This window comes from Onychomys torridus, chromosome 2 (assembly GCF_903995425.1).
Source record: "Onychomys torridus chromosome 2, mOncTor1.1, whole genome shotgun sequence".
In the NCBI taxonomy this organism is placed as follows: domain Eukaryota; kingdom Metazoa; phylum Chordata; class Mammalia; order Rodentia; family Cricetidae; genus Onychomys; species Onychomys torridus.
Genome location: NC_050444.1, coordinates 159,365,731 through 159,378,283, shown reverse-complemented (window position 1 = coordinate 159,378,283; position 12,553 = coordinate 159,365,731). Strand labels below are relative to the sequence as shown.

General features: G+C 51.4%; 1 protein-coding gene across 2 annotated transcripts in view; it reads left to right on the top strand.

Moving 5' to 3' along the window:
- The window catches only part of Draxin (dorsal inhibitory axon guidance protein), a 29,729-nt gene extending 17,857 nt beyond the window's left edge, over positions 1 to 11,872 (top strand). For both annotated transcript variants that reach the window (XM_036177914.1, XM_036177913.1), the window contains exons 3-7: positions 675 to 868; positions 3,407 to 3,518; positions 3,863 to 3,952; positions 5,615 to 5,704; positions 9,571 to 11,872. In XM_036177914.1, the coding sequence (XP_036033807.1) occupies positions 675 to 868; positions 3,407 to 3,518; positions 3,863 to 3,952; positions 5,615 to 5,704; positions 9,571 to 9,683 (599 nt within the window). In that variant the 3' untranslated portion in view covers positions 9,684 to 11,872. The remainder of the gene's footprint in view (positions 1 to 674; positions 869 to 3,406; positions 3,519 to 3,862; positions 3,953 to 5,614; positions 5,705 to 9,570) is intronic.
- The last annotated feature ends 681 nt before the right edge of the window (positions 11,873 to 12,553 follow it).

Here is a 12,553-nt window from a genome sequence, read left to right as displayed (position 1 = left end):
GTGTAGACGATTCCACCCCACCCCCATCTTTTGTCGTGGGCCCATTGTTTGTGACCCTGTGCCCACCTACAGTCACCCTTCCACACCTGAGTGTCTTCGAAGGTGGCCCCAGGAGTTAAACGCATTGGCTTTGCACTCAGGACAGAGGTTCAAATCTATGCTCTGCTACACAGGAGCTGTGTGGCCTTGGTCAAACTGCCTAGCCTCTCTGGCTTGGGTTTCTCCACTGTAGATAAACAGCAACTACTTCTCAGAGTTCCTGTAGTAGTTAGATGAAGTATTTATTGTGAAGTGGTGTGTGTGTGTGTGTGCACACACACACACACGTGCGTGCATGCATGCAAGTAATGGCTCTCCTGCCATGTTTCTCTCCAAGTCCCTCAGCCTCCATGAATCTCACCTCCTCCAGTAAGCCTTCTGTGGTTTTATGTCCCTGGCTGCCCCCAGGCATCCTGGATCCAGGCTTTTTAAAACGCAGCTTCCTCGAGGAAAATCCTCTAACCAGTCCCTTTCCCGAAGTGACTGCTGTTTCCAGGTCTCTGGCAGGGTAGGCAGCAAGGATGTTGAATAGATCATGATGCCCAGCAGCCCTCGGCTTACAACAGAAAAGACGGGCTGCCCTGTAGGTAGACACTGAGCAGCAGGCTGGTCACCCTGTGCTTGCCTTGTCACAGGCCGAGCTGCCATCCGTGGCCCCAGCTCCCTAATGAAGAAGGTGGAACCCTCTGAAGACCAGCTGCTGGAGACTGCTGTAGAAGAGTCTTCTACCAGCCTGGCCCCCACCATGCTCTTCCTAACCACAGCAGACGCTGCCACGCCTACCACAGAAGAATCCCGGATCCTGCCAGTTACTTCCCTGAGACCCCAGGTAAGGGCATGCGGCCTTGCTAAACATGCCTTTGAGACTCCTGCTAACCTCCCGTCAGGGTTCTCCAGAGGAACAGAACTGGTAGAATTAAGGTATATATCAAAAAGAAGTTTCCTGGAGTGGCTTGCAGGCTGTGGTCCAGCTGGTCCAACAGCCGCTGTCTCCCCATGGGAAGGCGAAGAATCAGGTAGCTGTTTGGTTCATGAGGCCGGATATCTCAGCTGGTCTTCTCTATGTCGTAATCCTAAAGAAGTAACTTCTAATACCAGCAAGTGCCTCAGCAGCGGGACAGATGGACTTGCCACCAAAAGTGAGGACAAGCAGACAAAATGCAAAAGCTTCCTTCTCTCATGTCCTTTTACTCTGGGTGCCACCAGAAGCTGTGGCCCAGATTCAGGGCGGGTTTTCTCACCTTGAATGATCCAATCAAGAAAAATGCCTCACAGGTGTGACCAGCTGCTTGGGTTTTAGTTGATTCACCTCCTGATCTACTTAGGTAAACTGAGGCACAGAAGGACGGTAGTAGTGGAAGCTGTTAAGCTTCCACCCCACTAGGTATTCTGTCTGCAGGAGGCTTGCCAACACCCAGAGGACATGGCCTTGGGGCTTGTGCTGAAGACAACCAGGAAAACAGTGGCACCTCAGCATGCTGGTCTTTACACACATAGGGGTAGGACTCTTGAGGAAGACCTTTAAAGTCTGGAAGAGTTTGGAAAGCAGCCACAGAGATTTAAAAACCCATGACCTAGAGTGACCTAGGTCAGTGAGGGGGTTGACTTGTCTACTCCTCAACTCTGAAAAAGTGAATGGGAAGGGGACAGGGAAACTCACACAAATCTGGATGCTGGTGACTCTAGAAGGGGACAGAAGCTGACCAGCCATTCTCTCCTGTGAAGGGCACAGGAGCTGACCAGAAAGAAAGGAAGGAAGAGGGAAATGGAGGGAGAGGTAGAAAAGGAAAGAGAGAGTCACATCCCTCTGTCACAGTCCACTGCCATGCTGCACTGTTTTGTGAGTTCTTGTTAATCTTTTGCTGTGCCTCATTTAAACTGATTTTTTATTCGTTTGTTTTTTTGAGAGAGTTTCTCTGTGTAACATCCTTAGCTGTCCTGGAACTCATTCTGTAGACCAGGCTAGTCTTGAACTCATAGAGATCTGCCTGCCTCTGCCTCTGCCTCCTGAGTGCTGGAATTAAAGGCATACGCCATCATCACCCAGCTTAAACTGATTTTTTAAAAATTTTAATTTGTATGTTTGGGGAAAATGGTATGTGCACATGAGTGGAGGTGCCTTTGGAGGCCAGGGGCAACAAGATCCCTTGGAGCTGGAGTTACAGGCACGTGTGAAATACCTGATGTGGGTACTGGGAACTGAACTCAGGTCCTCTGCACTCTTAACCGCTGAGCCATCTCTCCAGCCTTGATTGTGCCTCATTTGTAAATTAGACTCATAAGAGGTGTGTGTGTGTGTGTGTGTGTGTGTGTGTGTGTGTAGTAGTAGTAGTAGTAGTAGTAGTAGTAGTAGTAGTAATCTTAAAGAGTCTTATTAATAAAATCAAACCTGAGGCCAGTTATTAGGGTGAATGCTGGAAGATCAGAGAAGCAGAACAAGCTACAGCTACCTCACCTTGCTAGTTCCTCAGCTGATCCTGTTTCCTCAGGCTGGAAGCCTCTGAGCCCTCATCCAGAATGGGTCTCAACTGAACCATGCTGCTCCAAAGCCTATAAGCTTAAGCAGCCAAATGCTTCTAGTTTCTGGTCTTCATGCCTTATACATCTTTCTCTTTCTGCCATCACTCCCTGGGATTAAAGGCATGTGTCACCTGCCTGGCTGTTTCCAATGTGGCCTTGAACTCACAGAGATCTGCCTGGCTCTGCCTCCTAAGTGCTGGGATTAAAGGCGTGTGCTACCATTGCCTAACCTCTATTTTAATATTGTGGCTGTTCTGTCTCTGACACCAGATAAGTTTATTAGGGTGCACAATATTTTGGGAATGCAATACCACATGAGTGTGTGTGAGAGAGAAAAAACAGCTACACACAGGGGTTAGCTCTTCCAGGCATCACTGGCAGGTTGGACCACATCTCCTGAGCATCAGGAGACGGCAGTAGGTTTCCTCTGTCCTCTTTCTTCTTCTCATACTCCTGAGAGTCTGTCAAAAGCTGTGGCCATAAGCAGCTAGTTACAGTCTCTGCCTTGCTGAATCCTGGTGATCAGGTACGTGAGGACCCAGCCGTGATAGCTGGTCCTCAGTAGTTTCCATGATATTGGCCATTGTGAGTGGGTCAAGGTTGTGAGTGGGCCTGTGTTGTGAGTGGGTCAGGGTTGTGAGTGGGCCTGTGTTGTGAGTGGGGTCGAGGCCTGCATGCAGTCTTCACAGGACCCTGAGAGGAAGGACGGAATGAGCAGTGGGTCCACTTCTAGTTCCCTCCTCGATGGGCTTAGAAATCCTCAACATCAGATCAGCCTCCCTTGTCATTGCCTTGGCATCTTCACTTGGAAGGCTCTGGGTCTCCTCCCCTGCCTCATCTTCTGCAGGCACAGCCCAGGTCTGACGGGGACGTGATGCCCACACTGGACATGGCCTTATTTGACTGGACTGACTATGAAGACTTAAAGCCAGAGGTCTGGCCTGCTTCAAAGAAGAAAGGTAGGCCTACCTTGCCATCCCACCCCATGTTTGGAATCCTCTCTCCAGCACCTGTTGAGGGAGGACATTTGCTGAGTCCAGGGTGACCCACAGGTGTCCAAAGGTGGGCTGGAGTGCATCAGTCTAAGCTGGACCTGACATTCACCGTGACAAATGGTATCCCACACTCTCTGCACACTAGCCAGGTCCCGTGTCTCTTACAGGGAGACAGGCTATGGGATCTGCTTTAGGGAGGGAAGCAAAGCAGAGAGAGGCAGAGGGTCTTGTTCAAGCCACACCATGGGAGTGGCCACTGAGACACCTAAGTCTTGTGCTGAATCTGACCCCCAATTTCCTGTCCCCAGAGAAACACTGGAGTCACTTTACCAGTGACGGTAACGAGACGTCGCCAGCTGAGGGAGAACCATGTGACCATCACCAGGATTGCCTGCCAGGTACCCTGGGACCCCAATACCCACACTTGAGGCACCAGGCTGGGAAGGAATGCCAGAAAGGCAGGAAGACAGGGCTTCTAGCATGGGAGCAAGGCTGAGGGTCATGACCCTTTATGCACAATAAATAGTAAATGCAGCAGCCACCAGTATCCTGAGAGTCACTACCACATACAAACTCGTAGAATGACTTAGAGAGAGGGGAGGAGGAGAGAACTGGGGTAAGGTGGGGGTGTGAAGTCTGACTGACTTAGTATAAAGATAAAGCAAGGCTATTAAGCCCCCCAAGAGGCCAAGGACTTTTTCGAAGATCACACAGCCTGAGCCAACTTGGTTCCTAAGCTTCTTACCTGCAACCCACCCTGCCCTGAGTCAGACTGTCTGCTCCTGACCTCGTCCTCTCAACACCCACAGGGGTTAATTCAGTCCCCTCATCATGGCACCACCTGGCTTTCTGGGGATGGTTCCAATGACACCCGCTCCTGTTCAACAGCCCTACCCATCTCAGCACGATGCGGACAGGGCCGGCTGTTTGGCTGGAGTCTGAACTGCTGGCCCTGTGGGGTCAGGTGGACCTCCCAGAGCCGACTCGGAGGTGGAATTAGAAGCTGTGGTGGGGTAACCCCTGTCATCACAGTGCTTGGAAAGTGAAGGGCAGGAGGACCAGGAGGAGTTCAAGGTCATCCTGGGGTGCACAGGGAGTTGCAGGCCAGACCCCGTCTTGGGGGATGCTTATCTGGGGTGTTGGTGGTGACACTTATTAAAGGCAAGAGAGGAAACAAGTTGACAGAGAGACCTCAGGCCTGATGTCATGCTGGCCCAAAAGGAGCCAGAGAAAAGCCTTGCCTCCTAGGGAAGCCCCATGCTGGGCAGAAGCGGTGGCCCTGGTCTTGGCCGTGCTGGCTGTTGTTTGGAGCTGCTGAGGGAAGGGGTGGGTGGGACATGGGACAAGGTGACTCCTGAAACCATTCACAGCAGATCAGTGACTGATGTCCCTTTTTGCTACCAAATATTGAGTGCTTTGGGAGGTGGGGGCAGGGAAGCTCAAGTGGCCATCTCCACTGCACCACATCCCCAGGATATTCTGCAAAATGGTAGCCATTTTGGAATTGTAGAAGCAAGACATCAGCCCAGACAGGCTGTCTGTTCCTATATCACTGTCCATACTCTGAGTGTGAAGAAAAGACTGGAGTCAGGGCCAACAGGATGGTACTTGGAAGCCAGCTCTGTAATGGGCAAAGAGCTGCCTCAGGCCTGCCTAGGATATCCCTGTAGCTACCCAAGGCTTCATTTTCCCCATCTGTCCAAGAGGACGTTGGCGTCCATGATCCCTAAGGCCCCTCCCAGCTCTCAGCTGGCTCTACCTTTGGCACCCCTCGCTATTACAACCCCATCCCTGGGAGGTGAACCCCACACCACCTTTGACCCTCCCATGATCAATCAAGTGGCCCATCTGGGGAGGCTTGGGTCTGTGCCACCTGCCCCCGGGGATTTCATCCACCACATCCCGCAGTAGTTCCAGCCCGGAGCCTTGCACACCAGATGGCCTACCAGGGCATGGCTTGCCACACATATGATGGATCTCCTGTCCAGTGGGACTCCATGCAGGGCAGTGGGGAGGATCCGCTCAGCTTGGCTGACCACATGTGTTTGCTATGTTGCCAGGAACTTGCTGCGACCTCCGGGAATATCTCTGTACGCCCCACAACCGCGGCCTCAACAACAAATGTTTTGATGACTGCATGTGCATGGAAGGTCAGTCTGGACTCTGGGATGGGGAGAGCCCCCTCCCCACCATGCTCCCAGAACCGTGAAGCCTTTGTTGTCCGGCCAGCTCTGCAATGAGTGGGGCATGAGGTTTCCTGGCAGAGGGTGCATGTGATGGAGGGGCCAGGGAGAGGGAGTGGGTAGGAGAACCCCCTGGGAGCTGAAGGCATCAGTAGGAACAGCTTTGCTGGGGCCTTCCAATCTGTCAGCTCGATGCGTCTCCATTCCTGGCATCATTTCTCAGATTTGTGTTTCTCACCCCTTGAAATACAAGCTGGTGTGATCTCTCAGCATCAGGAGCGGGGAGAAGAGAGGAGACAGGAACATATCTCTTTAAATAAGAGCCAGCCTGAGAAGACTGGCATGTTCTCAGCAGAATTCTAGATGGGAGGCTTTCCAAGGGAGACAGTGGGGAACAGAGAACAGAGAACTGGGTGGGATTGCAGCAGTCACAGGGAAGGGTTCACTGGACTACTGGTTTAACTGCCCTGAGCGCCCACCTCAAACAGAAGGGTGTGCCCCGTGCACACAGGTGCCACTGTTGCCTGTCCCATGCCGAGTCCTTTCCTGCCTGGAATCTTCAGTCACCCCTGGAAGGTTTTATGATCCCCACTTCGAAAGTGGGGTGAGGTGACTTACTCAAACACATATTTAGGAGAGTGGGGTGCGTGGAAGAACGCCTTGGTAGTAGAGTCTCAGCAAGAACAGCAGTGACGGAAAGTCCTGAGGCAGAGTAATACTGAGTCGCATAGGCAGGCCTCAAATGCATGATCCTCCTGCCTCAGCCTCTCAGGTAGCTGGAATTAAAGGTCTGCGGCATTGCTGATGACTCTCTCCTTCCTTCTCTTTTGTTTTTTTTTTGGGTTTATTTTATTTTATCACAGGAAAAAAGGAGAGGAGCGAGGAAGAGAGAGGGAAAGAAAAGGGAGGAGGGGAGAGGGAAAGGGGAAGATAATGAAGAATAATAGGAAGAAAACTGCCCTGGTGGTATATACCTGTAATCCCAGCACTCGAGAGGCTGAGGCCGGAGGATCATGCATTTGAGGCCTGCCTATGCGACTCAGCATAGCTCTGCCTCAGAACTTTTTTTCTCTTAGACAGAGTCTCACTGTGCAGCCCTGGCTGTCCTGGAACTCACTATGTAGACCAGGCCAGCCTTGAACTCACAGAGGTTCACCTGTCTTGCTTCCTGAGTGCTGGTATTAAAGGCGTGAGGCACCAGGCTCCACTACCTGAGAACTGCTCTAAAAAGGACTTGTTAGGCGTGGGAGTGCATGATTTTAGTCCTTGCACTCAGGAGGCAGGGGTAGGTGGATCTCTGTGAGTTCAAGGCCAGCCTGTTCTACATAGTAAAACCCAGTCTCTAAATAAATAAATACATAAATCACTGAAGGCATAGCTCAGTGGTAGAGCACTTGCCAGGCCTTGAGTTCAATCCCCTACCCATATGAAAGGCAAGGTCAGAGATGGGCTGAAGAGATGGCTAAGCAGTTAAGAGCATGGTCCTCTGCTGCTCTTGCAGAGGACCCGGGTTCAGTTCCCTGAACCCAAGCTCAGGACCATCCATACATAACTCCAGTTCCAAGGGATCCAGTTCCCTCTTCTGACCTTCACAGACACCAAACATAGTGCACATACATACAAGCAGACCAAACATTCAGACTCAAGATAAATTTTACTTTTTTTTTTTTTTTGGTTTTTCGAGACAGGGTTTCTCTGCGTAGTTTTGGTGCCTGTCCTGGATCTTGCTCTGTAGACCAGGCTGGCCTCGAACTCACAGAGATCCACCTGGCTCTGCCTCCCGAGTGCTGAGATTAAAGGCATACACCACTATGCCTGGATCAAGATAAATTTTAAAGAAAAAAAATGTCAAGGAGAAATATGGAGGAAAAGTAATTCTACTTCTGTTGTCCGAGCATCTTCATACCCACACTACAGTAGTCATAGTATCACAGCCCTCTGGTTCCCATTGCTGCAATTCAATAACGAGCAACATGTGGCCAGCCTGGTGGGACTGTCACCTCCACTTCCCTTGTTTCAGTATGATCTTTATGTTTTTATTCAGTATTTATTTCAGCACACACCTCTGAGAGATAAGCGCCCTATTAAAAACAAGGCATTTACATTGCCAAGCCAAGCGACGATATTCAACCTGCATTCTGGGCTCTGACTGCAGATTCCTTCCCTAGCTGCTGAGTGAACCCGAGCCGCACTCCAAGTCTAGTTCACAGTAATAAAAGAGCCTGCACCTTCTCCACTTCTGTGTTACATTCCAGTGAAATGAGATGTTGAGAAACAAAGCCATCGATAAGCTGCCTCTGGAGCCAGGCGCCGGGCTCACGCCTGTGATTAGCACTCCAGAGGTAGAGATAGGAGACTCACGGGTTCAAAGTCATCCTCAGTCACGTATGGAGTTCTATCCAGGGCAGCCTGGGCTAGAGAGGGTATTGTATCCATCCCAACCACCCTACACTCACCTACCCACCCCAAAAAAAGAAAAGTGGAAAAGGAAAAGTCCCCAGAAAGTCATAACGGCTGTAGAGAAAGCCTGAAAGGTTGGTAGGTAGTCTCACAGGATGTTATAGAGTCCTTAGGAAGAGAGGAGAGTGGGAGATGGAGGTTGAAAGAGAACCCAGGGGCTCTGGTAGGAGGCAGAAGGAAAGGCCTGGGACCTTGGGCAGGAACAGCCTGACTTGGTGTATAGTGACCTGGAGAAGGTTATGAAGGAGATGAGGGAAGCTTCTAGAAGAGCCACACTGACTTTGTTGCTCTCATTTGGATTTTGTTTTATTAGCGATTGGAAGTCCCTGCTGAAGCAGAGGAGTCACGTGGTCTAGCCTCTGCATTTAAAAGATCTTTCTGGGGCTGAGGATGAGACTCAGCGTAGCTTGCCTAGCCTGGGTTCTATTGCCAGTGTGAATTGGGTGTAGTGGTCCATGAATACAGTCTAAGCACTTGGGAGGCGGAGGCAGGGGGATTGGGAGTTCAAAGTCATTCCCAGTTAGCTAGTCTGGGATGCATGAGACCCTGTGTTCCCCTGCCAAAAACCGCAGGACTTGGGGCAGTTGAGGACAGGGAGCAGGCTGGAAGGCTAAGGAGGGTAGAGACCGACCAGGGTTATTAGGATGTGCTGTAAGATGCTGTTGCCTGTGTTCAGAGCATACGCCACTTCACAGAGGAGCAGACAGGGCAAGCCTTTGAGTCCTGGGCTCACAGTCCTTGAACTGTGATCCAGCCCTAGCCTGGTAAGGGCACTGTGTGTGTGTGTGTGGGGGGGCTCTGAGGAGTTAAACCTCCTCCTGAGGGCCTCAGATGGCAAGGAGCTCACCCTGCTTTCTAGGAACCCCTAAGGTGCCAACATTCAGAGCCTAATTGTGTCTTCTTATACTGTAGCCTTGGCTGGCCTTGAACTCACAGAGATCCTCCTGTCTCTGTCTCCTGAATGCTGGCATTAACGGGTGGGCTACCATGCTCAATTTCTTTTTTTTCCTAAATAGGAGATGAGATCGTGTGTAGTTCAGTGATAGAATGTGTGCTTAATATTCAAAGCCCCAGATTCAACGTGTTGGTTTGCTTTGTTTTGTTTTTTGTTTGTTTGTTTGTTTTGTTTTGTTTTGGTTTGGTTTTGCTTTGAGTCTGCTATGTAGCCCTGGCAGACTAAGCCCAAACCTGCTGCCTCAGTCTCCCGAGTGTTGGGGTTACAGGCCTGTGCGACCAGCCCAGTTTCTTAAAACTCTTTTCAAACACAGTGGTGTGGAGGGGCTGTAGGATGAGAAGCCTGTGCAGGCTGGAGGGGAAGGAAAGGGAGGGGACAGTCACCAGCAGGCATGACATCCTTGCCTCCTTCTACTCAGGGCTGCGTTGCTATGCCAAATTCCACCGGAACCGCAGGGTCACTCGGAGGAAGGGGCGCTGCGTGGAACCTGAGACAGCAGACGGGGACCAGGGATCCTTCATCAACATCTAGCGCCCGAGTGGTGCCTCGCCACCGGCTAGGGGTCTGAGCCAGGGAGGTCTGGACAAACAAGCCCGCGTTAGTAACTAGCTCAGCTTGGGGCTGAGTCGGGGAGCCAATGGCTGAGGCTGCGGATGCAGGCCCAGTACACTCACTCCCAAGCTGGAGGACAGCTTGGCTCAGAGTAGCTGTGCCTGCCACCCCACCGCCCCACCCCACCCCACCCACCACCCACCCCCAGTCAGACCCACACAGCTCACGGATCCTGCTCGGCTCTACAAGATAGCCATGTTGAGTGCGCCCTCTTCTGCTCGACACCAGCATTGCAGCAGCTTCACTTTGGAAAATCAAGAGGTTTTGCGGATTGGAAAGGGTTGGAAAGAGAGAAGGACGACACAGGAGTGGCTCTGGAATGCTCCCCACATTCATTTTTACTGAATTTCCACAGAGACCGTGGCAAGAGCCCACCGAAGCACTGAACTGCAAGACTTGTGCCAGGTCCCACCTCATCCATGCTCCTCCTCCATCTCGGCCGCAGATACACCATGACTGTCTGCAGCCTTTTCCAACAGGCTTCTTTTTTTTTTAAAGACAGAGTCTCACTCTTTGGCCAAACTGGCCTTTGGAAACTCAGACAATCCTCCTGCCTCAGTTGTCCAAATGCTGGGATTACCAGGCGTGAGTCAGCATATTTGGTTGGTGTATTATCCTTAAAAACAAAGCATGGGGGGCGGGGCATGGCTGAGTTTGTAACTGCTCACCTCAGACGCATGGACCCTGGGTTTCCACCCCCCAAGTATGGCGTCAAAGGTGGGTATAGGCAGGAGGGCCAGAGGTTAAAGGTCATCTTAGGCTACACAACAATGTGAGACCAGACTGCAGGAGACTGTGTATCTCAAGCAAATCAAAATAAGCCATTTGCCTAGCCTACCCAGGGGCCTGGGTTTGATCCCCATTCATTCTCCTCCATTCCCACTTCTTCCCCCTACCCCGCTACACCCAGGGGCTGCTTCCCCATGGACAGCGATCCCCGTGAAATGGGTCCTTCCATGTGTCGGGAGCTAATCACAGTCATGAAGTGACTGAGGGAAACTAACTTTCCTGTTGTGCCCATGGCCCTGGTCATCCACCCCCGGGACACTGGGTCACTCCCTCCTAAATTGTGCTCAGAGCTTCTACCTTGCTGGAAAGACACACATGCATGTCTCCATATGTTCAGTTGACACAGTGTTTAGTGATTCCCAACCTTCCTGAGACACCTCTGAACCCCACCTCTTCACTTCAGCAGCAACGCCCCTTGGGAAGTTGGGCCACCTCTGGGACTGGCACAGCTTTCATGCTCACAGGCTAAAACCACAACGATAACCTCACCATTATCGTCACCACCCGGAATATGTGTCCCAGCCGATCTGGTTCCAGGAGCCAACTCAGGAGAACGCTTTAGATTCCCGTACCTGGTGTCTCCCTCCTGGTCAACTTTGGCAAAAGAAAAAAGCTTTCATTGCGCCAGCCCTCCCCAGCCTGGACCCTATCCATGGGATGCCAGAGCTGTTGACAGCTTTGGGGTAACCAGTCTGGTCCAGGGGTCAGGCACCAAGGAAAACAGGCAGATCTAGAAGAAATCAAATACGCTTGTTCTTGTTTCCCAAGTTGGGTCTGATAGGCCTGGGAATGGGGGGCAGGGCCAAGATCCTGAAGGATCAAAGTGGCAGTGGGAAAGCAAGTCCTAATACAGATTTATTTTCCTTTTTGTAGTACCAGGGCCTTGCACGTTCCAGGCAAGTGCCCTGCTACTGAGCTACATGCTAACTGGTCTGCTCTTTGAAGTCTCCAAGGCTCCCCAGGGGGCTGCCATGGCAGCCGGGGCTGAGAGCATCGGTCCCCAGCACTCCCGCCTGCTGCAGCACACTGCTGTAAACAGCCTCTTCCTCCTCTCACACTTTGCTGACCTTAGGGAAGTTGCTTTATGGTCCCTGTGCCTTGACTTTTTTCATCTGTGAAATGAAAATGCCTGATTCTTAAAACAGTGCCTGGCCCCTAACACACACACACACACACACACACACACACACACACACACACACACCTAGAATACCAGCTAACAAACTTCAGCAAGCCTTCTCTTCCACAGTGATCCATCACATACCAAATGATGCTTTTTTTCCCCCCGAGACAGGGTTCGTCTGTGTAGCTTTGTGCCTTTCCTGGATCTCGCTCTGTAGCCCAGGCTGGCCTCAAACTCACAGAGATCCACCTGCCTCTGCCTCTTGAGTGCTGGGATTAAAGGCTTGCGCCACCACTGCTCAGCCGGCTTTTTTTTTTTAATGGTGTCTTACTACACAGCTCTGGCTGGCCTGAAACTCACCATATAGACCAGGTTGGCCTGGACCTCCTCTGCCTTCCAAGTGCTGGGATTGAAGGTTTGCACCACCATGCCTAGTTCAGGATGCTTTCTTTGGTTGCTCCAAAGTACACTTCACAACAGGCATAGTGCAGCATGCCTTTAATACCAGCACTTGGGAGGCAGAGACAGGTGAGTCTCTGGGAGTTCAAGGCCAGTGTGGACTACAGAGTTCCTGGACAGCCAGGGCTATATAGAGAGACCCTGCCTCAAACAAATAAACAAACAAAAACTAAGTGCACTTCCCAAAACCAAGTCACGGCTCTAAAAAGCATGTGGATTCCCAGACTGAGGCAGAGCTGGAGAGGAGCATGTGGCTGCACAGCCACAGGTTTGTGAGAACAAAAGCAAACCCTGGTGTGGAGCTGAGCAGGGGCTAGTAACTGACCAGACAGTAACTTCAGCCTGAGCTGAAGCCTCAAGGACGCTCTGACAGATCCCCACTGGACATTTTTCCTGGGCTTTGTCTGGCAATATGAAG